A 25,635-nucleotide genomic window follows, 5' to 3' on the forward strand; every position below is an offset into this window, starting at 1 on the left:
CTGGGACAGGGTACGTACTGGGCAGAGTATGTACTGGGACTGTATCTAGAAGGTGTGTACTGGGACTGGGTAGAGTGTGTAGTGGGATTGGGCACCGTGTACTGGGACTGGGCTACAATGCATACTGGGACTGGGTAGAGTGAGTACTGGGTACGGGCACAGTGTGTACTGTTACTACCCACCATGGCCTTAACTGCGTGGAGTTTGTATATTCTCCCAGTGCTTGCATGGGTTTCCTTCGGGTACTCCGATTTCCTCCCACAATCCAAACATATAGCTTTAGGTTAATTGGCTCCCAACAAAATTAACAATAGATTGTCTCTGTGTGCTTGTACATGTGGTAGAGAACATAGATTGTAAGTTCCACTGGGGCAGGGACTGATGTGAATGTTCAAATATTCTCTGTACAGCGCTGCAGAATATGTGTGCGCTATATAAATAACTGGTAACAATATTCTCTGTACAGCGCTGCGGAATATGTGTGCGCTATATAATAACTGGTAATATTCGCTGTACAGCGCTGCGGAATATGTGTGCGCTATATAAATAACTGGTAATAATATTCTCTGTACAGCGCTGCGGAATATGTGTACGCTATATAAATAACTGGTAACAATATTCTCTGTACAGCGCTGCAGAATATGTGTGCGCTATATAATAACTGGTAATATTCGCTGTACAGCGCTGCGGAATATGTGTGCGCTATATAAATAACTGGTAATAATATTCTCTGTACAGCGCTGCGGAATATGTGTGCGCTATATAATAACTGGTAATAATAGTCTCTGTACAGCGCTGTAGAATATGTGTGCGCTATATAATAACTGGTAATAATAATCTCTGTACAGCGCTGCGGAATATGTGTGCGCTATATAATAACTGGTAATAATAATCTCTGTACAGCGCTGCGGAATATGTGTGCGCTATATAAATAACTGGTAATAATATTCTCTGTACAGCGCTGCGGAATAAGTGTGCGCTATATAATAACTGGTAATAATAGTCTCTGTACAGCGCTGCGGAATATGTGTGCGCTATATAATAACTGGTAATAATAGTCTCTGTACAGCGCTGTAGAATATGTGTGCGCTATATAGTAACTGGTAATAGTCTCTGTACAGCGCTGCGGAATATGTGTGCGCTATATAATAACTGGTAATAATAGTCTCTGTACAGCGCTGCGGAATATGTGTGCGCTATATAATAACTGGTAATAATAGTCTCTGTACAGCGCTGCGGAATATGTGTGCTATATAATAACTGGTAATAATAGTCTCTGTGCAGCGCTGCAGAATATGTGTGCGCTATATAATAACTGGTAATAATATTCTCTGTACAGCGCTGCAGAATATGTGTGAGCTATATAAATAACTGGTAATAATAGTCTCTGTACAGCGCTGTAGAATATGTGTGCGCTATATAATAACTGGTAATAGTCTCTGTACAGCGCTGCGAAATATGTGTGCGATATATAAGTGACTGTTAATAAATAAATAATAATGCGGTAGTAATGTAGTCTTGCTGTGGACACATTTACAGGGTGATCGGCAGACCCGGGCAGCCAGCATGGCAGTCCTCGCCTCTCCTGGCACCGAGCTGGGCTACATAAAGACCGTCCTGGGACAGGAACACTTCATGGACCTAGATAACTCTACTCTGGCACTGCCAACTGAGGAGAAGCTAAAGTTCAGCGGGCAGGACCTAGAGAAGGCCAGGAGGCTCCAGCACCAGGTCCAGCTCACTATGGCCAGGAAGACCAACAAGAAGAGCCTGACCAATGGTAGGTGAGCGCGATGCCGCCCCCACCACCGGGGTATTGGGGCTGATTGGGGTGCCCCTAACTATGAATAAGAGATGGCATCTATACATATGGCTAATGGCAGAACAGATACCCACAGCTGGCTCCAGGGTGTATATGGTGGTACTGTATGTGCAGGGTGTATATGGTGGTACAGTCTGTGCAGGGTATATATATATATATATATATATATATATATATATATATATATATATATATATAGTAACCCCTTATACTGTACTTGCTTCTTACACATTACAAATTCTGCCACATGGAAGGAGACAAAATTCACACAGATTGAGCAAAAATTCACACTATGGCACACAGATTGAGTCAAAATTCACGTTATGCCACACAGATTAAGGCAAAATTCACATTTTGCCACATGGATTGAGCAAAAATACACACTATACCAGGCATGTCCAAACAGTGGCCCTCCAGCTGTTGTGAAACTACACGTCCCAGCATGCCTTGTCATAGTTTTAGCATTCTCTAATTGCAAAACTGTGGCAATGCATGATGGGACTTGTAGTTTCAAAGCTGGAGGGCCATAGTTTGGACATGTCTGCACTATACCAAACAGATTGAGCAATAATGCACAATATGCTTCATAAATAGGGGCATTGCGCGCCAAAGGCGCACATTAAAAATTTACACTATAATGCCCATTACATGTTAAGCCTCACACCATAATCTCTATTACGTATTATGCCAAACACCATAATGCCTATTAAAAATTATGCTACATAAGTGTTGCTTACCTACATGTTCATTGCCAGGGGTTCCATGTTCATTGTCAGGGGTTCCATGCTCCTTGCCAGGGGTTCCATGCTCATTGCCATGTGGGATTACATGCTCATTGCCAAGGGGGAATACATGCTCGCGGTAACTGGGAGATAGTCACCGCCGGGCAGAAATGACAGCCATTAAGAGCCGGGCAGAGAGCAGGGGGCTGCCCGGCAGTATTCAGAGCACTGCATGTCCTGGCTATTTGAAATAATACCCCTTTCATACCAGAAAATGGAGGGAATATGGTCCCAGGATCATGCAGGGACATTCTCGGACTGGCTCCTTTTACACCAGCCTAGTTCCTGCATTTTATAGTGTGAGGGGGAGAGAAATCCACCCCCGGCCCCCTTTAAACAACCAGCTATATCTTCAGAACCAACTGACCCATTTACATGTAGCCTTCGAATGATTTTGGTCCCGTGAAACTGGGCCGTTTGGTTCCAGAGAAATCTGCCCTCAAACAACATGAACAGCCATGAAATTACATTTCAGAAATGAAAAAAAAAAATAGTTTTACCTGCAATATCTCTAGAACTCTGGGCAGCACGGATGGTGTAATGGTTAGCATTACTGCCTCACAGCGCTGAGGTCATGGGTTCAATCCCCAACATGGCTCTAACTGTGCGGAGTTTGTATATTCTCCCCGTGCTTGCGTGGGTTTACTCCGGGTACTCCGGTTTTCTCCCACAATCCAAAAATATACAGATAGGTTAATTGGCTTCCAACAAAATTAACCCTAGGATGACTGTGTGTGCGTGTACATGTGGTAGGGAATATAGATTGTAAGCTCCACTGGGCAGGGACTGATGTGAATGTTCAAATATTCTCTGTAAAGCCCTGCGTAATATGTGTGCGCTATATAAGAAACTGTTAATAAATAAATAAATAAATAGAACCAATGAACCCATATGCACCAGGTATCAGATTGAAGGCCCAGCGATTTGGATTCGACTGAGATCATCCTCGAGTTTCTGTGATGCTGTAGGGCAGGGGTTCCCAAACTGTGCGCCGTGGCTCCCTGGGGTGCCTCGGGACACATGCACTACGTTGGTAGTCCAGGACAAACTTAAATTATTAATGGTTAATTATTTATAAGCAAAACCAGTGCTGGTGGCTGCCAATCATAAAATGTGTACAAACAGAAGCAATTCCTGCCCTTTTCCCTATAACTGACCCTAAGAATCGCATATAAATCCAATCTAATTAAAATAATTTTGTCCTAGGGATGCCGCAAAAAAAAATTCTTATACTCTAGGGTGCCGTGATTAAAAAAAGATTGGGAACCCCTGCTGTAGGGGGAACTGGCAGCCTTTGAACTGGGTGGGGGTTGGAATTAGCGAGTCCCATGTTATCCTATGGGGAAAACGTTCCAGGTTTGCCTGGCGGTATCTCCGGTTCCCGTGGGGCTAGCGACGCGGGGCTGGTCTCATTGGAAAGCCCTGGCCCTCAGCTACAAAATGGAGAGTGGGCCTGGAGCTATTGCTCCATCAGGCCCATTGTTAATCCGGCCCTGGGTGTATATGGTGGTACAGTCTGTGCAGGGTATATATGGCGGTACAGAATGTGCAGGGTATATATGGCGGTACAGTCTGTGCAGGGTATATATATGGTGGTACAGTCTGTGCAGGGTATATATAGTGGTACAGTCTATGCAGGGTGTATATGGTGGTCCAGTCTGTGCAAGGTGTATATGGTGGTACAGTCTGTGCAGGGTATATATGGTGGTACAGTCTGTGCAGGGTATATATGGTGGTACAGTTTGTGCAGGGTGTATATGGTGGTAGAGTATGTGCAGGGTATATATGGTGGTATAGTCTGTGCAGCGTATATATGGTGGTACAGTACGTGCAGGGTATATACTGTATGATGGTAGAGTCTGTGCAGGGTATATATGGTGGTACAGTATGTGCAGGGTATATACTGTATGGTGGTAGAGTACGTGCAGGGTATATATGGTGGTATAGTCTGTGCAGCGTATATATGGTGGTACAGTACGTGCAGGGTATATACTGTATGGTGGTAGAGTCTGTGCAGGGTATATATGGTGGTACAGTATGTGCAGGGTATATACTGTATGGTGGTAGAGTCTGTGCAGGGTATATATGGTGGTACAGTACGTGCAGGGTATATACTGTATGGTGGTAGAGTCTGTGCAGGGTATATATGGTGGTACAGTATGTGCAGGGTGTATATGGGGGTACAGTCTGTGCAGGGTATATATGGTGGTACAGTCTGTGCAGGGTATATATGGTGGTATAGTACGTGCATGGTATATATGGGGGTACAGTCTGTGCAGGATATATATGGTGGTACTGTCTGTGCAGGGTATATATGGTGGTATAGTACGTGCATGGTATATATGGTGGTACAGTCTGTGCAGGGTATATATATGGGGGTACAGTATGTGCAGGGTATATATATGGTGGCACAGTCTGTGCAGGGTGTATATGGTCGTACAGTCTGTGCAGGGTATATATGGTGGTACAGTCTGTGCAGGGTGTATATGGTGGTACAGTATGTGCAGGATATATTTGGTGGTACAGTCTGTGCAGGGTATATATGGTGGTACAGTCTGTGCAGGGTATATATGGTGGTACAGTCTGTGCAGGGTATATATGGTGGTACAGTCTGTGCAGGGTATATATGGTGGTACAGTATGTGCAGGGTGTATATGGTCGTACAGTCTGTGCAGGGTATATATGGTGGTACAGTCTGTGCAGGGTGTATATGGTGGTACAGTATGTGCAGGATATATTTGGTGGTACAGTCTGTGCAGGGTATATATGGTGGTACAGTCTGTGCAGGGTATATATGGTGGTACAGTATGTGCAGGGTATATATATGGTGGTACAGTATGTGCAGGGTGTATATGGTGGTACAGTATGTGCAGGCTATATATGGTGGTACAGTCTGTGCAGGGTATATATGGTGGTACAGTCTGTGCAGGGCATATACATGGTGGTACAGTCTGTGCAGGGTGTATATGGTGGTACAGTCTGTGCAGGGTGTATATGGTGGTACAGTCTGTGCAGGGTATATATGGCGGTACAGTCTGTGCAGGGTGTATATGGTGGTACAGTCTGTGCAGGGTATATATGATGGTACAGTCTGTGCAGGGTGTATATGGTGGTACAGTCTGTGCAGGGTGTATATGATGGTACAGTCTGTGCAGGGTGTATATGGTGGTACAGTCTGTACAGGGTGTATATGGTGGTACAGTCTGTACAGGGTGTATATGGTGGTACAGTCTGTGCAGGGTATATATATGGTGGTACAGTATGTGCAGGGTATATATGGTGGTACAGTATGTGCAGGGTGTATATGGTGGTACAGTCTGTGCAGGGTGTATATGGTGGTACAGTCTGTGCAGGGTATATATGATGGTACAGTCTGTGCAGGGTATATATGATGGTACAGTCTGTGCAGGGTATATATGATGGTACAGTCTGTGCAGGGTATATATGGTGGTACAGTCTGTGCAGGGTATATATATGGTGGTACAGTATGTGCAGGGTATATATATGGTGGTACAGTATGTGCAGGGTGTATATGGTGGTACAGTCTGTGCAGGGTGTATATGGTGGTACAGTCTGTGCAGGGTATATATGATGGTACAGTCTGTGCAGGGTATATATGATGGTACAGTCTGTGCAGGGTATATATGGTGGTACAGTCTGTGCAGGGTATATATATGGTGGTACAGTATGTGCAGGGTATATATATGGTGGTACAGTATGTGCAGGGTGTATATGGTGGTACAGTCTGTGCAGGGTGTATATGGTGGTACAGTCTGTGCAGGGTATATATGATGGTACAGTCTGTGCAGGGTATATATGATGGTACAGTCTGTGCAGGGTGTATATGGTAGTACAGTCTGTGCATGGTGTATATGGTGGTACAGTCTGTGCAGGGTATATATGATGGTACAGTCTGTGCAGGGTATATATGGTGGTACAGTCTGTGCAGGGTGTATATGGTGGTACAGTCTGTGCAGGGTATATATGATGGTACAGTCTGTGCAGGTTATATATGATGGTACTGTCTGTGCAGGGTGTATATGGTGGTATTGTCTGTGCAGGGTGTATATGATGGTACAGTCTGTGCATGGTATATATGATGGTACAGTCTGTGCAGGGTATATATGGTGGTACAGTCTGTGCAGGGTATATATAATGATACAGTCTGTGCAGGGTGCCCGTATGCCTGATACGCCTCTCTATTGTGCTCAGTCTGCAATGCATGCCCTTACCGTGTTGTGCCCATGGTTGGATGCCACCTTCACCCTCCATCCCCCCCTTCTGATTCCTGAATCCCTAGAACCCTGGGAACGTATGTTTGCTAGTTGCAGCCGGTTGGCATCTGTGTTTGCAGAAGATTATCACCTGAATTGTTCCGTTCCGCAGCGCCTGTGCCCCTGTGAATTATTCAGATATTTCCCAGTAAGTGAGGAAAGGTGCACATACAATTCTCCAAAACCCCTGAGGTCTGGGTTATGCATGATGCTAATTAATGCCAGCAAACAACAAGTAAACCCTTTAATGGGACAATACAGGTTCCAGAGTCCATGTACACAGCCAGGGCCGCCACCACTGCCGGCCGGATGTCTACTGACCATCAAAGATTCAAAATCATCAGTGGTCTTTGTCCGATGTACAATACTGTTACCACCGATGGGGCAGAACCAGATGGTTTCCTGCCATCGATGATAAAGAACCAAAGGTGCTGGGACTCAGAGGCTAGCTCCACCCCTGGTGCATCCACAAAGCCCCGCCCCTGGGCTCTGATTGGCCTGCAGCCCATAGAAAGTTAAGCAGGTGGTGACCATCGGTGGTTGAAACCAATGATGGTTTCATTGCAGATGGTTTCACAGTCACACTATCGATGTTGACCATTAATGGTACTATTGATGTGTTTCCCACTATGGCCCAAGTGCCAGGTATGGAGGGAATATTGGAGGAATGGCTACCCCTCCATATTCAGAAAAGAATGGAGAAGTTGCCCATGGCAACCAATGAGCTTTGAAGTAACATTTATTGAGGGTTTTTTTCTATAAAATGATACGTAGCAGCTGATTGGTTACCATGGGCAACTTCTCTACCACCTCCCTTCTCTACTTAAACGCACAATCATTGTCCGTAAGCCCCGCCCCCTCTCCTCCCCAAGCGAGATTACAAATATGGCATCATGCAGGGGGCAATCCTGTACCCCATAAGAGCCTTTGCTGATGGTGTTTAGTAAGTTAATGAAGGTGATTGTCCAACATTGTCCTAATTCCAAAATCAAATAATGGTTCCACATTCCAGGTCTGGATCCAACATTCCTCCTCTGACCTCCTAGTAACCCTCCAATACATCACAGTGAGTACTCAGATATCCCCTGTATGGAGAGCGATTGGCTGGCAGACAGGACTCTCAGCGCTGTATGTGACAAGCGGCTGAGATCTCCATTATATATAACGTTGCCTGATGTATGGGATCCAGTCTGCAGAATAAGTGTCAGGGCCGTTCAGTACCTAACGTATATTGAACTCAATTGTAAAAATGCCCCTTGTTCTTCCACACGCTGCACCACGGGTACCAGACATTGTGAAATGCTTTAGCAGCGCTCCTCACAGTGTCCGCAGGATAGTGCTCCGGGTATATTTATAATTACCTGGAAAATGCATTGATTTGCTTCTCTTTTTTTTATAACGCTCTGCATAACAGATAATAGGCCCCATACTCTCCTGAACCCCTACAGAATCCTCCTCTCACCTCATCCTCACATACAAGGCTCCACTGCTCCCTACACACTCCCTCCCGTGTTCTCCATTCGGCCAATGACCGCTTCCTCTCCTCTATCCTGCTCCATGCCCGTATCCAAATTTTTCCACAAGGCCCCCTTTACTGGAACACGTTCCCTTGCTCTATTAGACTCTCGCTGATCTTGCAAATCTTCAGTCGGGCACTGAAATCCCACCTGTTCATCACAGCGTACCCTTCCACCACATAAAGTAGTCCCGAGGCCGCTCTACATGCCTACCACCTCGTGCCTTGCCCATCCCTGCCATGGGGCCTTATTCTAGTTCACTCTTTCTGACAAAATCCTTCTTAGATGGACAAAACCATGTGCACTGCAGGTGGGGCAGATGTAACATGTGCAGAGAGAATTAGATTTGGGTGGGGTTTTACTTCAAAGGGAGATGTATATTGCAGTGTAAAAATAAAGCAGCCAGTATTTACCCAGCACAGAAACAAAATAACTCACCCAAATCTAATTCTCTGCACATGTTACATCTGCCCCCCTGCAGTGCAGCATGGTTTTGTCCATCTAAGAAGGATTTTGTCAGAAAGAATGAACTAGAATAAGGTCCATGGTCACTTCCTGCCTTGAGGCCTCCTTGCCTGCACCTCATGTCACCTGCCTGCCCTCTCTCTAGATTGTAAGCCCAGCAAATATATGTCCCCCGTGTCTCCCCTGTACATGTACAGACGGAGCCCCTCCCAGACAGCGCCGGAGCTCGCCAGAATGTCCCCCCACTGGCGAGATGGTCCGCGCATCCCAGTTTCCTGGGCGGCGGGGGATGGGAACCCTGCTCATCTCCCCTGACTGGCAAGGTTAGGGGGGGGGGGAGTGCAGGGAGGTAAGGGCACTCAGCGAGGACTGGCAGCGTGGGGAGCTCGACTGGCGGCAGGGAGCTCCGTTGAAAGGGGACGCGCTGGCGGTTGGCGATCCGACCACCAGATCCCCGATAGATGGCCGGCGCTCCATCTGTACATCACCCTCCCCAGGGTACATCTAGCGTGTACCTGTATGTGTTATGTATATCTGTACTGTCACTGTTTAACTGTTACCTATCTAGTGTTCCTTCTAGGAACCAAACGGGGCAGGGCGCTGGAGGGGCGGACCAGGCACGGCAACGGCACATATGGGGGCGTGCCCTGGCCGGCGCGTCATGAATGGGGGCGTGCCCGGGCCGGCGCGTCCCGAATGGGGGCGTGCCCTGGCCGCCGCGTCACGAATGGGGGCGTGCCCGGGCCGCCGCGTCACCGAAGGGGGCGTGCCCGGGCCGCCGCATCACCGAAGGGGGCTTGCCCAGCCGTGACTACGTCCCCGAGCTGCCGGGAAAGCGCCGTGCACCGCAATCTATGGCGGCGCTGGGCTTCACTGGTGCACTCCGGCAGGACAGGCAGCAGGCTGTTTTAGCGGGGCACTACTAGAGGGGCAGGGCGCATTTTGCCCTTTAAAAATCGGGCAGGGCGCAGCGCCCCGCTAAAAGAGCCTAGCCAAATAAAGCTGATTCTGAAGCTGGTTCTGATTGGCTGCCACTTTATCTCTCAACGCTTTATATCTCTCCCTCCAAGGCTAAGTAAACAGACCCCTTTGTAATTTGGCTGCATGTAATCTCATGCATACAAAATGGCTGCCTCCTGTGGGTGCGTAATCACCTCAGGTTAGTACAGGCTTATGTGCCAACCTCATGAGAATGATTCACATTTGCAGATAGTCGGCTGGATGAATGCACAGGATCACATTATCAGCACATTCTTCCAGCATGAGAAAATGTTTCTTCTTTTACACAATAATGATAATGCCGCCTGTAAGTAAATGGCTGCCGCGTTATGTGCACAGGCCGGGCCTGAGAGCTGTCAGACGGCCAGCAATGGCCTCCGGCTGTATTCTCAGACTCCTTTACATCATATTCCTCCTCAGTCATTATTTATTGAAAGCTTGTTTATACTGGATAGAAAATCTCCGCCGGGAAGGAAAACACAAGGGAGGATATCTGTGACAGCAGGTGTATTACCGTAACCCATAGCAACCAGAGCATAGCAATCACAATCTGATTATCCTGCATTTTCAGCCCAGTTTAGCAAAAGAAAGAAAACATCCGATGGGTTGCTACAAATATTATCAACCTTGGCAGTCTATGGCCCGCTGCTTATCGACATGTAGGGGGTCTTTGTACTTAGCCTTGGAAAAAGATAGAGCGGAGAGAGATAAATTATCAACCAATCAGCTCCTAACTAGGGATAGCTATCCACCATCAATGATTCAAAATCATCGATGGTTTATGGCCAATGTTGAATACTTTTTGTCGTCAATGGGGGAATACCAGATGGTTTCCTTCCATCGATGGCACAGCTAAACCAATGTTTTGGTAATTTTGTATTTTCAAGGTGCCGGGAAGCGGAGCATAGCTCCGCCCCTGATAACCCGGAAGCCATGCCCCCATGTTCTGAGGCCAGTTAGTCAAGGAAAATTAATGACCATTTATAGGTAAAACTATCAATGGTCATCCATCACAGTTTGTTACTATCGATAGCTGGTTGCGGCATCACCATCGATGGCGACTGCACCGATGGCCATCCCTACTTCTAACTACCATGTTACTGGCAGTTAGGAGATGATTGGCTGGCACTTTGTAAATAGACCATTCCTTATCGCCACTGTTTACAGATAGAAATGATGCCGGGGAGGAGAACAACCCTCTGCTTCCCCCGTGGTACAGGTCTGGGGTGGTCATGGCAGTTATGTGCAAGCGCAGTCGAGCCAAGATCACAGATTCGGGTTTCAGTTCCACTTGTTAAAAAACTAAGTGAAAAAATAAAAAGTTTAAAATAAAAAAAAAAAAAAATGGAAAAAAAAGTATTCAAAGATTTTCTTTTTTCATTTTCATCCATGGCCGTCCTAGAACGGTAATCCCACCCCACTGAGGTTGTCTGATAATCTTGACTCTATAGGCAGATGCAAGAAACTGCCTCGCCGGCCATCGACGAATCAGCTCTGTGGTAACATAGATCCCAGTGATGCTGAGGTTGCTGCAGGTGTGGGATCCCATCTCATACACAACGTGGTATATGATTATTTTGGCTCAGGAACCATTGTTCTGTGGTTAGAGGGTATAGTGTTTCTTCCCACCAGTGTGTAAGATCAAAGGAAGACTATAAATCTCAGATATTGGCATTAATTAACATAACGTTATTTGTTCCGGTGTCAGCTGCTGGAGAAAGCTGCGGAGTTTGGTGGACTTCATACGTGTCCAGCGGTGTGGCCTGTTTGTGGCTTAGATAAATTGCTTGGTGACATTTGTATGTCTTTATATTGCGTGATTGCCCAACCCATCATGGGAAAAGTACAGGCACCCAGCAAGCCAAACACAGATGCCACGGTGGCAGGGACGGTGTGCCCCCTAGGGTCTTACACCTTGGGCGCCGGTGTTGCTTGTGAAGGCCTTGGCAAGAGCTACGGGGCTTATTGAGTAATTCCCAATGAGAAAAGCTTTCAGCAGTGAACATTTAATACATTCCAACCTTCCATCATTTAATCCTTTCCTTCCAAGAACATTTAATACCTTCCAACATCTGAGGTTTCGGCAGCGATACTGGGGCGTTGTCTCAGGAGACTTTTTCTTTTTTTTTAAATACTAATTTTTTTAAAGAATAACGTTACAGATTATAATGCTGCAGCCTAAAGGTTATGTTTTGGTGAAACGTGTAGTTTCGTGAAACATCATAATTTTTTGTTATTTTTTTAAAAACATTTATTTTACATTTTTTCCTGAAATCCCATTGATTTTACTGCCAGGGCTGTAATATTGATCTTTTAGTATTTGGCCAATGATGCCGGTTCCACATGAGATCACTACCATTTTATTGATTATTGATCTTATTATTGAAGAGTTGAATCCCAAACCTTACAAGGGTTTTAAATATTTGCCAAGTAACTACACAACCAAGCTAGTGCCAGAGAACCCCACTGTCTGTATATGTTGTTTTGGGGTGGTACTTTTTTGTAAAACCCTACTCTCAACATAAAAAATTTGTTTGTTTGGTGTGTGTGTGTGTATGCGTGTAAATATCTATATATATTTTATGTACACATATACACCATGGAAACTGCAGTCACATGGTACAAAATAATGAGCAGAGAGGCCCTGGAAGCTACTCTGAGCTCTGACTGCTATGTGCAATGAAAGATCACCCCTCTTCTTCTCCCTTCATCATCCATCATATGACTGAGGGTTGTGAGCCTACGGCAGACATATTTCTGGCAGACTTCAGAGAGATTTTGAAAAGGAAGATGATGTGTGTTAGGACATTTACAATATATGGCTATTAGATGCCGCGTTATCACCAGTGTTGACCCCTAGATGGATATATAGGGTGCAGCCCCTTTATCTAATGAAAAAATAAATAAGATCATTTTTCTCATTTGATGTGATTTCAATATATTAATATGTGGATGCTGCCACATTTTGGACTGTTGGGTGACTATCGGGGACTGTTGTGGAAGGGTCTTGTTGACTGGTTGTTACAGGGTGCTTGTTCTGTGTGCATCGGTTTCCATACACGCCCCACAGACTTTGTCTCAACTGTTTATTGTTTTATTTTTATTTGAAACCTTGGATCATTTTACGCTACGGCAACTAACCTGGCTAAACAAGTTCTCTAAAACCTGTACTGCCGACAGCAAAATGTGTTAGAGTATAATTCCCCGAATGGTACATTCCTCACCTTGTCAGGTCTATTAATACCATCACTTGATATTTCAGGAGTTAAACGTCTCTTGATTCAGATTTGAATTTGAAAGAAAACTCTCGGGAGCAGACGCGCCCAGATAAATGCGCCACCAGGACCTGCCCAGCAGGCCCAGTACTGCTACAGCAGCCTGACTAATCAATGCCAGATCTACACAAAGGTTCACACCGCAGCCGAGAAGCAATTATTCAGTGTCAGTGAGCGATCTAAGAGATTCTGCCTAGTATATGAATATTATCTATGAGTTTGAGCCTTGAGTCAATATTGAAGCAATGATTACAAGACAAGCGGTAACCTACAGCAATTCTTCTGCCTGCATTAGAAAGTTTCTCAGCACTCCTACAATGTGCAAATTCCATGAAACGATCCAACAAGTTGTCGCCGGTCTGCTGAGAGAAGTGGATAAGCCTCTGACATGAGCCTGTCAGTGGTGGTGCACTTCTTTGTAGTACCATTACCTAGAAAATGATAGACCGTATCTGACTGGTTCCTATTTTTGTTTTTAGAAGCTTTAGTAAGTGTACCCCATAATGTCTTATTTAGCAAATAGGAGGTGGATGGAGCAGGGTCGTGATGATACAAGAGGTGGTGAAACGCGTCACCATGGCACTGCCGGCTGCTGCGTGGTGAATGGGCAGCACGGACGGTGTAATGGTTAGCATTACTGCCTCAAAGCGCTGAGGTCATGAGTTCCTTTCCCACCTAACCGTGTGGAGTTTGTATGTTCTCCCCGTACTTGCGTGGGTTTTCTCCGTGTGCTCCGGTTTCCTCTGGGTGCTCCGGTTTCCTCCCACAATCCAAAAACATACTGGTAGGTTATTAGTCTCCCAACAAAATGAACCCTAGAATGTTTGCGTGTACATGTGGTAGGGAATATAGATTGTAAGCTCCACTGGGGCAGGGACTGGTGTGAAGCTTTCTCTGTAAAGCGCTGTGGTATATGTGTGCGCTATATAAGTAACTGGTAATAATAAATAAATACTGCAAATTGACGCATTTCTCCACCACTTAGCGCCCCATGGTACACTTCTGGTTTGCAGAGACCCTCTGGAAGCATAGAGGCGCCACTGTGGGTTAGCGTGAAATGCGCATGAGCGCCCGATGTCTGCAAATACGCGTAGGATGTCGTTACCATGAAAGTTCTGCGTTTTACCGCTTAAGAATTTGCCTAATTTTGCCTTTCCCATGGTTCTAATCTCTTGACTTAACCCTTTGACACCTGGCACAAAGAGGCGAAGAGCTTACGTTTCGCTGGTTGCATTCGAAACACTTGTCTGTTGTTTATAAGTGGTAAGAAGTTATCTCTCACCAACGATGTTTCGTACAACACAAAGGGATCTACAAAGTGCATCAGAATGTTTCCAACTGTCAACGTCACGTGCAAGTAACCGCAGTTTGATGAGAGCCTTTGTGCCTGTGAATACCCCAGCAGGGTGTCTCGCCTGCCGCTGCAAAACAGAACTTTCTCTTCCTCTGTAGAGTGTTGTGCGATCGTCTTCTTATATAACTGCAGTCGTCCTGGCAAAACATAAACAAAGCTTGGCCGATATGACAGCGGGAAGCAACTACAGGTCCTTCTGATCTCATCTTTTGGGTGTGTTCTGGTTTTCTTTTATTATGTATTTTCTTAGTAAGTTGTTTTCGTTTTTAGAGTTGATATCTAAGTTCTAACAATAGTAATATCTGTCTTGTGCCTTATTGGATTCTCCCATTCACCATAACCGATGGGAGACTATTCTGCCGAACTACAGTAGCAACCTTTCACCAAAAATACTTCTAGCACCTCCAATGTCAAAGTATCGGCCTGATCTATGTTTGTAAGTAAAGCAAAAATAGCAGGTAACTTTGTGATTGTTTCTGTGCAGGGTAAATACTGGCTGCTTTTGCATCCAGCCCGCACAGGACATGTTGTGACTAATCAAACACTTATACCCCTTTCACATTGCACTTTTAAAACGGTATATTGCCGTTTTTTCCCCATTTTAAAACGTTTAAGGCTGCAATGTGAAAGTGCCAAAGTTGATTTACCGGTTAAAGATAACCGGTATTTCAACACGGTTAAAAAGCAGAGTCCTACACGTTTTAAAGCCGTTTTTTAGGCAGTGTGAATGGCTCTATTTCAATGGCTTGAAACGTGTCCCTTGGGGGTTAAACGGGTTGAATTTTGAATGGTATTAAATGATTTTTAAAAACGGTTTTCACCTGCAATGTGAAAGGTCTCAAGGCTCAGACCCGTTTTAAAGTCCCATTTAAGAATACCGTGTCATTACCCATTTCTGCAATGTGAAAGCAGTATAACCGTTCTTTTCCACTGCTTACCCCAGGTCTGCCTCTCCGAGCGATAGGCGTCATAAGCACGAAATGTGTCCTGTGCGCCGTAGCCGCAAATTTATTGCGTATTCGAAGCAAAATTGCAATTTTAAGTGGAGAAAAAGTGCAACTCTACGAAAGCCCCTGTGTCGGCATGAGCGCCTGTGTCGGCAACAGAAGCGTAGCTGCTGACTCACAGACGGGACCGTCATTCGATATTTTGTTTGCGTTTGTAGTTATCCTGCAACAGAAGATGTACTAAATAAGAGGAGTCTTGTGTACTCTACAAACACGCGCTGTTCCTGGGAAAAGGATGTTCTGACCTTTATAGTACTGTTAAACATTGGAATTAAAGTTCCAGTAGATGAAATGACAAGTAGATGCATGTGTCACTGCCAACAAAAGTATTTGATCGCTGCTATTATTTAGGTCACAAATGCTAAATAAAAATGGGTACTTATGTAGTAGACGGGGGCCACTAAGCAATTTGCTTAGTGGGCTATTCTGCGTGGGAAAATTGCATCGCATGGGCCATTTTAAGGGCCGTGCGATGCGATTTTCCTATGTAGTTTATTCACTGCTCTCTAAGCCCCGGGGGATCGCATGCGATTTTATAGGGTGTACGATGCCATTACATTAGCTATACAATAATATAATTGTATGACATACAATGAGGTTTTAGGCACTCCCCCACTATCCACGCCACCCCGAAGCGTGGCGAGCGCAACGAGCTCCGCGAGGGTGCGGCGGAACGCGTCCTCCGACCTTTCCATACCCCTACTATCCACGTCGGCGTGGAGTTGACTTTATATAGTGTGGCGAGTGCAGCGAGCCACCGAGCCCGAAGCGTTCGAGCGCAGCGAATACATGTAAAGTAATCCGTGTCCCCTCGCAGGGCTCGCTGCACTCACCACGTTTCAGGCTCGGTGGCTACCGCACGTATGCAAATTGGGCGCCCGTCTACTACATAAGTACCTAAATATGTTTGTGTCTGTGACAGTGTATGTATGTATGTATTGCATACTTGGTCCCAATTTTCTGTGTGGTCCCCCACACTCCTGCATCCCGCCTACTGCCTAATAAAGGAGTACAGTAGATGTATGAAGCAATGATAAGGGAGTAGAAGAAAATATTGAGAAAGTAAGCAAACAAAAAAAAGCGAAAGGAAGAAAGAAAGAGAGAGAGGAAGAAAGAAGGAAGGGGTGACCTCCAACCGGGTTACACAAAAAGGGTTAAAGAGAGTTGTTAGAAATTAAAGAGACAAAAGGGGAATATGTTAAGGTCAATGGTGTTTCAAAAACCAAATGTATTTTTGAGTGGTCAACCAAGGCGACTGGGTTTTATTAAGCGTTTTGGAGTTACGAATATAGTTTCATTTATTTCAGTGTTCTAAGGTGCCCACACACTAGAAAGATCTGCGCATAAATTAGCCTTGAAATCTTTTGTCCGTCCCGGAGAAAAGATTTCAGGCCAGCGCGCATCTTCACCAAAGAGTTCTCTTAAGATCCCATGTGCGTTCTATGGATCTTTTGCTAAATCTTCTGATCTTTCATGCAGCACGTAAAATCAGAAGATTTAGCAAAAAGATCCGCACGAGCGCGCATCTGACCGATATCGGCCAATTTACGACCGATTATCGGTAAACATCGGCCAATCTGCAAAAAAATCATTTTAGTGTGTGGGCATCTTTAGACTTGAGCATTCACAGGTGGGTATGCCACATGGCAGCTGTAGGGGGTAGACTGGTATCAGGCTGTCCCTTACTAAGAAACAGCCAATATTTCCCTTAAAACATGAATCACTGCAGACGCCTCTGTCCTCGGTTTTATCAGTCACAACAATGGGAACAGTCTGCATAGTAAACGTGTCCTTGTGCAATACTTATATAGAGAGCTTATTTCCTGTCCCATTTATTACATTTACCCCGGTGATAAATACAGTGTATTGCAGTATTGTCCCAGAGTGTCAAGTTTTACACAGTATAGAAAAAAACCACCTGAACTGGGATGACAAACATAGATCTCGCCGCCTTCCTGTAAATCTCATATCTTCTATGTTCTGTGTATGGGGGCTGTTGACCGTTTGCAAATAGCTGTGTAAACAGAACATACTGACAGCTACAGCCGCTAGCGAAAGTGTTAGTTCCAAAAGGACTTTTGTGAGTGTGTGTGTTCTGTCTGTGGTCATTGACTTGCGATTACCACGTTATTTGCCAAGGCAATGGTCACTGGAGTGAACCGGCGAACAGCTGACCATAGATAGTGACATCAGCAGGGCCCTTCATGTAAAAAGAAGACTGAACTTAACGTATAAAATGTAGTCTATTAGGCACAGTCAGAGTGGAGAGCTGATAATGTGTAATCCCCAGTGGTTGCCAGAGAGGAGAGCTGCTAATGTGTAATCCCCAATGGATGCCAGAGAGGAGAGCTGCTAATGTGTAATCCCCAGTGGTTGCCAGAGTGGAGAGCTGCTAATGTGTAATCCCCAGTGGTTGCCAGAGAGGAGAGCTGCTAATGTGTAATCCCCAATGGATGCCAGAGAGGAGAGCTGCTAATGTGTAATCCCCAGTGGTTACCAGAGAGGAGAGCTGCTAATGTGTAATCCCCAGTGGTTGCCAGAGAGGAGAGCTGCTAATGTGTAATCCCCAATGGATGCCAGAGAGGAGAGCTGCTAATGTGTAATCCCCAGTGGTTGCCAGAGTGGAGAGCTGCTAATGTGTAATCCCCAGTGGTTGCCAGAGAGGAGAGGTGCTAATGTGTAATCCCCAGTGGTTGCCAGAGAGGAGAGCTGCTAATGTGTAATCCCCAATGGATGCCAGAGAGAAGAGCTGCTAATGTGTAATCCCCAGTGGTTGCCAGAGAGGAGAGCTGCTAATGTGTAATCCCCAATGGATTCCAGATAGGAGAGCTGCTAATGTGTAATCCTCAGTGGTTGCCAGAGAGGAGAGCTGATAATGTGTAATCCCCAATGGATGCCAGAAAGGAAAGTTGCTAATGTACAATCATCAATGGATGACAGAGAGAAGAGCTACTAATGTGTAATCCCTAAAACATGACAGAGAGGAGAGCTGCTAATGTGAAATCCCCAAAACATGACAGAGAGGAGAGCTGCTAATGTGTAATCTCCAAAGCATGACAGAGAGGAGAGCTGCTAATGTGAAATCCCCAAAACATGACAGAGAGGAGAGCTGCTAATGTGTAATCCCTAAAACATGACAGAGAGGAGAGCTGCTGATGTGTAATCCCCAATGGATGCCAGAGAGGAGAGCTGCTAATGTGTAATCCCCAAATCATGCCAGAGAGAGCTGCTAATGTGTAATCCCCAATGGATGCCAGAGAGGAGAGCTGCTAATGTGTAATCCCCAATGGATGCCAGAGAGAGCTGCTAATGTGTAATCCCCAATGGATGCCAGAGAGAGCTGCTAATGTGTAATCCCCAAAGCATGCCAGAGAGGAGAGCTGCTAATGTGTAATCCCCAATGGATGCCAGAGAGAGCTACTAATGTGTAATCCCTAAAACATGCCAGAGAGGAGAGCTGCTAATGTGTAATCCCTAAAACATGCCAGAGAAGACAGCTGCTAATGTGCAATCCCCAATGGATGCCAGAGAGGAGAGGTGCTAATGTGTAATCCCCAGTGGTTGCCAGAGAGGAGAGCTGCTAATGTGTAATCCCCAATGGATGCCAGAGAGAAGAGCTGCTAATGTGTAATCCCCAGTGGTTGCCAGAGAGGAGTGCTGCTAATGTGTAATCCCCAATGGATGCCAGAGAGGAGAGCTGCTAATGTGTAATCCCCAGTGGATGCCAGAGAGGACAGCTGATAATGTGTAATCCCCAATGGATGCCAGAGAGGACAGCTGCTAATGTGTAATCCCCAATGGATTCCAGATAGGAGAGCTGCTAATGTGTAATCCTCAGTGGTTGCCAGAGAGGAGAGCTGATAATGTGTAATCCCCAATGGATGCCAGAAAGGAAAGTTGCTAATGTACAATCATCAATGGATGACAGAGAGAAGAGCTACTAATGTGTAATCCCTAAAACATGACAGAGAGGAGAGCTGCTAATGTGAAATCCCCAAAACATGACAGAGAGGAGAGCTGCTAATGTGTAATCTCCAAAGCATGACAGAGAGGAGAGCTGCTAATGTGAAATCCCCAAAACATGACAGAGAGGAGAGCTGCTAATGTGTAATCCCTAAAACATGACAGAGAGGAGAGCTGCTGATGTGTAATCCCCAATGGATGCCAGAGAGGAGAGCTGCTAATGTGTAATCCCCAAATCATGCCAGAGAGAGCTGCTAATGTGTAATCCCCAATGGATGCCAGAGAGGAGAGCTGCTAATGTGTAATCCCCAATGGATGCCAGAGAGAGCTGCTAATGTGTAATCCCCAATGGATGCCAGAGAGAGCTGCTAATGTGTAATCCCCAAAGCATGCCAGAGAGGAGAGCTGCTAATGTGTAATCCCCAATGGATGCCAGAGAGAGCTACTAATGTGTAATCCCTAAAACATGCCAGAGAGGAGAGCTGCTAATGTGTAATCCCTAAAACATGCCAGAGAAGACAGCTGCTAATGTGCAATCCCCAATGGATGCCAGAGAGGAGAGCTGCTAATGTGCAATCCCCAATAAATGCCAGAGAGGAGAGCTGCTAATGTATAATCCCCAAAACATGACAGAGGAGAGCTGCTAATGTGTAATCCCCAAAGCATTACAGAGAGGAGAGCTGCTAATGTGCATTCCCCAAAGCATGCCAGAGAGAGCTGCTAATGTGTAATCCCTAATGGATGCCAGAGAGGAGAGCTGCTAATGTGCATTCCCCAAAGCATGACAGAGAGGAGAGCGGCTAATGCGTAATCCCCAATGGATACCAGAGAGGACAGCTGCTAATGTGTAATCCCCAATGGATACCAGAGAGGAGAGCTGCTAATGTGTAATCCCTTAAACATGACAGAGAGGACAGCTGCTCATGTGTAATCCCCAATGGATGCCAGATAGGTGAGCTGCTAATGTGTAATCCCCAATGGATGCCAGAGAGGAGAGCTGCTAATGTGTAATCCCCAATGGATGCCAGAGAGGACAGCTGCTAATGTGTAATCCCCAATGGATGCCAGAGAGGACAGCTGCTAATGTGTAGACCTGAGGGTTTTTTAAGGTTTCTGGGGTGTAAATTTTTACCTCGTAGCACGTGGAACCTCAATTAATGGACCACGTTCCCGTTGCTCACCAAGTTACCGTTCCCAGTAAAGTGGTCAACCTACTGACTTTTGACTGTATTCCGGTCCACCGAAAGTCCGGATACCGTAACAAATTGCCTGCAATGGAAAAGACTGAGCTGTGTGGGGGTTTTGGAGTGTTTTTGTGCTTTGTATATGAAAAATGTCATTTTGGTTTGAGCCACAGATGGTTTATGTTCACTTTGAGTCATTAGTAAGGTCCTCCAGAGAGAGTGGTGTCACATTGACAATGGCTGATCAGGAGTAAGTGCAGTGTGTGTGTGTGTTCCTGTAGGCGAGAGGACAAAGGTAACGCTCTATACAGATAGAGACAGGCAGTGTCAATATTATGTCAGGATTACTGCAGTCTCTCAGGCAGAATGTGAGAAATGCTGCATGTGGGGTTTGTACAGTGCAGACTGTGCACCTGTGCCTGCCGGAGGTGAGAGTGACTCAGGTGATGCACAGACTGGATAGTCACACCGTACCCCCACCCCCATCTGTCATCATTTATATGGTATTATAATACTCCATGCCCAGTACTACTGACTCATCGCCTGCTGTTACTCATAGCCCAGGATTACTGCTGTCATTCCCTGTAATTTCCTGTCTATAGGAGGAGGTTATGGCACGGTCACTATAAGAGTTTAATATTAGATTGTAGCTCGGAAGTTATAATTAGTAGAGGTGATTGGTTTAGGCCAGCGGTTCCCAATCTCTCTTGAATCACGGCGCCCGGTGGTATCAGCGCAGTGCACCTGTTCCATTAAGAGGGAGGTCCAGCCAGTAGCATCACTAGAGGGGTGTGGCTTGTTCCTAGTCCTCACTTGCCGATGGGTGACACCAATGTGCATGTGACAGGTGCTGCACTGTAACATTGGGCCAGATGAATAAAGAGAAGAGATAAAGTGCAGATAAAGTGAAAGGAGATAACGCACCAGCCAATCAGCTGTGTTTGAAATATGACAGTTGGGAGTTGATTGGCAAGACATAATACTTCTGCCCCATTAGGTGCTCTGGGAGCAGCCTGCACCTCCCAGACCACTTTAGTGATGAAAAAATGGGGGTTCGGTGCACAAAGCCACACCCCCTGCAACACCTACAGAGCTGTCAAAGATTTTCAGTGCTGGACCGGGTGTCAAAGAGGCAGGAGGTGGCACCCAGAGTCCAGCAACCGCGCATTTCATCCCTCCACAAAGAGTAATAAACCACCAGCCAATCAGCTCCCAACTATCATGTTTCAAACCCAGCCAGTACCATGGCAGCTAGGAGCTGATTGGCTAGAGGTGTATCTGGCCCAGAGAGTCTTTCTGTCTCTTTAGAACGTGGGAGTCCGACATATTAGTTTGCATTGATTATTTATTTGGGGAACAGGAGATTATAAGGTTATTCAGTATAATTTATGGCTGACAAACGTTATACATATACCACAGCCCGGGGTCACAGTGCTTAGGTATTCATATCAATCCCCGGGCCAGGGGAGCATAATTATAGTATAAAGGGCTGACAGTGTCTAGGTCAACATAGAAAAAAAGGGCCGAAACAAGGAAAATGTCGACATGAAAATAGTCAACACAGGAAAAAGTTGACATGGTTTTTTGTTTTAACTTGTAGATTTCAGCACATGGTCCCCACATTAATGTTCTGCGTCCCTTCACCATGCATTCTGATGGACAGCACGGACAGTGTGGTGGTTAGCATTGCTGACACAGCTCTGAGGTCATGGGTTTGATTCCCACCATGGCCCTAAATGTGTGGAGTTTGTATGTTCTTTCCGCGCTTGCATGGGTTTCCTCTGTGTGCTCCGGTTTAAAAAAATTATACTGGTAGGTTAATTGGCTCCCAACAAAATTAACCCTAGAATGTATGTGTGTGCATGTACATGTGGTAGGGAATATAGATTGTAAGCTCCACTGGGGCAGGGACTGATGTGAATGTTCTAATACTCTCTGTACAGTGCTGCGGAATATGTGTGCGCTATATAATAACTGGTAATAATACTCTCTGTACAGCGCTGCGGAATATGTGTGCGCTATATAATAACTGGTAATAATACTCTCTGTACAGCGCTGCGGAATATGTGTGCGCTATATAATAACTGGTAATAATACTCTCTGTACAGCGCTGCGGAATATGTGTGCGCTATATAATAACTGGTAATAATACTCTCTGTACAGCGCTGCGGAATATGAGTGCGCTATACAAGAAACTGATAATAAATTCAGATCACGCTGAGCTAGCACATGCTTCCGGTACAAAGTCGCCGTTTCCGGATCAGTAGAATGCAGTCTGTTGTGACACCCACCGGCCTGGCGAAGCCCTGGGAGGAGCAATTTAATCTGCAGTAAAAACTGATAAGCACTGAAACACATGTAACTATTGTGCTGCCAATTCATACAAACAATACCCTTTATTGTATCAGTTGTGAAACTGTTGTATGCTTCTTCCCTGTCACACACACGTGACACCCCCCCTCCCCCCCTGCTCTCACACTTGGACCTACCTATGTACATACACAGGGACAGAGAGACAGAATGCACCTGAGCATATCTGGAATGCATGGTACATGCTTATTCAAACACGCTTCCAGACACAAGTAAACAAACAGAGCACACTCTGCAATGTGAACATGCATCTATATACTGTACGTGTGATATATATTATTACATTTTAATTTGTTACACTCACTCTATCTCTAAAATATCCCTATTAGTGGTAGATCTGTACCCTACAGACTCCACAGCATTGGCCGAAACGATTGCGCCAGAGCATTTAGCTATTCTGTAGAGTAGCCTCAGGTTCCTGGTGACAGTCAGTTCAGATCTGCAATGACAGTGTAGTTCTGTGCGGCCAGATTCTGTACAATATGGAAGTATAGCGCTATCCAATGGCTGCATCCTTCCTGACAGCTGGCTGATGGCCAGGCCCGCCTGCACACTGGAGTCTCTGTCAGCGTAGAAATCATTTTGATCATCTCACCTGTAAATTATTTGAGAAATCCAAAATATTTGATACTTGCCCACAAGTGGAGTGGGAAGGTCAGGCACTGGGTCCCATTTCCCGCATGTCCTCTTGAAGACCCTTAGCTCTGCAAACAAACTTCTCTTCTCTCCTCTTCTCATTCGCACTTCGGAATTTCTCTTGTGCTGCACCTATTCTCCGGAACTCTCTCCCTCACGGCACCAGATCCCCACAAAAGAACTCACTCTAAGTTGGACTGGTAAAAAGATTGCACGTAGAAATTTCCTCGATAGCTACGGTAGAATTGGGCACATCACAAGATGTGCCCCATGTGCAGGCAAGTGTAACCTGCAACCAATTTCCCTTACAGACCTAAACATTTGTTGTTTTTGTTGGGCCTGCGCAGCACCAATTTGTAATTTTTTTTTTTTATGCCATTCAAAAAAGACTAACGCCCAACTCCTCATCCACGCCCCCCAAAATCATCTGTTTCAGAGAAGCCTGACCTGCGTAAGAACTCGCACAGGCTGCCTTCCATCGTTTTTCTATCCCTTTACCTTTAGATTGCAAGCTCCTTGGGCTAGGGTTTTTAATTCCTGCTGCGTCTTTCCCTGTTTGAGTGGACCTTCAAAGGATAGAGTCGTCATACGGGCTTGTGCATGCTGTTTACATTGCACCCTGCTGTAATCTAACTATCCAATTAGTAATAACTTGCGGTAATTAAGAATAATCACTGCAGGTCTCCAAAGGGTTCTTAACCCTTTGGGTGCCGACGTCGCCCCGAGCGATCCTCAAAATATCCGCTAAAAATGCCAGCGCCGCTCACAGCGACTGTTCTTTTAGTATAAATAAATACAAATACGGCCGAGTCAATGGATTGAAGTTTTGCTAAATATTGCACCCGGATATTTTGAGGATCACTTGTTGGCACACAAAGGATTAACTTTAATGAAATAATGGCGGTAGATTTTATTGGGTTTGGAAAATCATAGCAGATATAAAAGCAATCGTGTAAATAACAGTAGTAAAAGCAGAGTTTGTACTAATACTATCAGTGTTTACGATGCGGCGTCTTGTAAAAGAGAGGCAACGTTTATATGTTGTCATCACTGCTGATTTTATCTGATACAATAAACTCTTATTTCCTCTTTTCTGCAGGAATAAGTCACCGCTCCACCAGCATCCCGGACCACGTGCAATACCACGCCAGAGATGTCACCGTATCGCCTTCAAAATATTATGGCACGGTTAAGGTACGTGGGATAGCTGTGGTTGCCAATCACTGTCTAATGATTGTACTGACATCTGCGCCACGGCGACTTCTGAGTGATGTTAAATTATGAATCACCTGCCACGGAAAGTAGGGAAATTCCTCCCAATCTGGATACTCTACCATTGCTTAGTAACAGTTTTCCTTGTGCACCTCCCCCTCTTTACAGGACCACTACGCCACCTACATCAGACGTTTCATGCCACATTGGTAAAATATTACCTCCCTCACTCCATTAGTGACAGCTGCAATCTCCGGCAAGCGGACCTCAGTTGGGAAGTAACAGAAATTCCTCTTTGGTAGCCACGCGTTTCGCAGTTGTACCGAAATGTGTGGTTTGGTGTTAAACAGCATTCCTCTGGCTGATAGGCAGATATGGGCATTGTGGGATAGTTTTGTAGAGCAGTACAAAAACAAGATTTCGTTTTGTGGAATGAGGTTACAGAAGTGAGATAAAGGGGCGGTGAGATGGCGCATTTCACAGAAGGACATAAAAAGGCGGAATGACACGGACTGTTGTAAAGACAGAGCAGTCATTTTACAATTACTAAAAAGTTTCATTCAATGAAATCCACATAAAGTGAATTATTGGATTGCTAGCTCTTCTGATTATTGTGGGGAATGTCTGCAACTCCTACACAGTAATAGAATGTAAGCTCTCACGAGCAGGGCCCTTTGCCCTCATACTTTTCCTTCTCTTTGATGGCACCAAATCCCACAGTTTTCTGCCCCCTGGTACTTATCCCAGCATCCTCTGCTGATGCAGCTACGATTAT

At 45.5% G+C, this 25,635-nt stretch overlaps 1 protein-coding gene across 1 annotated transcript in view; it reads left to right on the forward strand.

Annotated features, from left to right (window-relative positions):
• The window catches only part of PKP2 (plakophilin 2), a 63,306-nt gene that overhangs the window by 524 nt on the left and 37,147 nt on the right, over positions 1-25,635 (forward strand). The window contains 2 exon segments of the mRNA XM_083181071.1: positions 1,540-1,780; positions 24,748-24,842. Coding sequence (XP_083037197.1) covers positions 1,567-1,780; positions 24,748-24,842 — 309 coding nt within the window. The 5' untranslated portion in view covers positions 1,540-1,566.

The sequence above is a fragment of the Crinia signifera genome, chromosome 4, assembly GCF_055691185.1.
Source record: "Crinia signifera chromosome 4, ASM5569118v1, whole genome shotgun sequence".
Taxonomy (NCBI): Eukaryota; Metazoa; Chordata; class Amphibia; order Anura; family Myobatrachidae; genus Crinia; species Crinia signifera.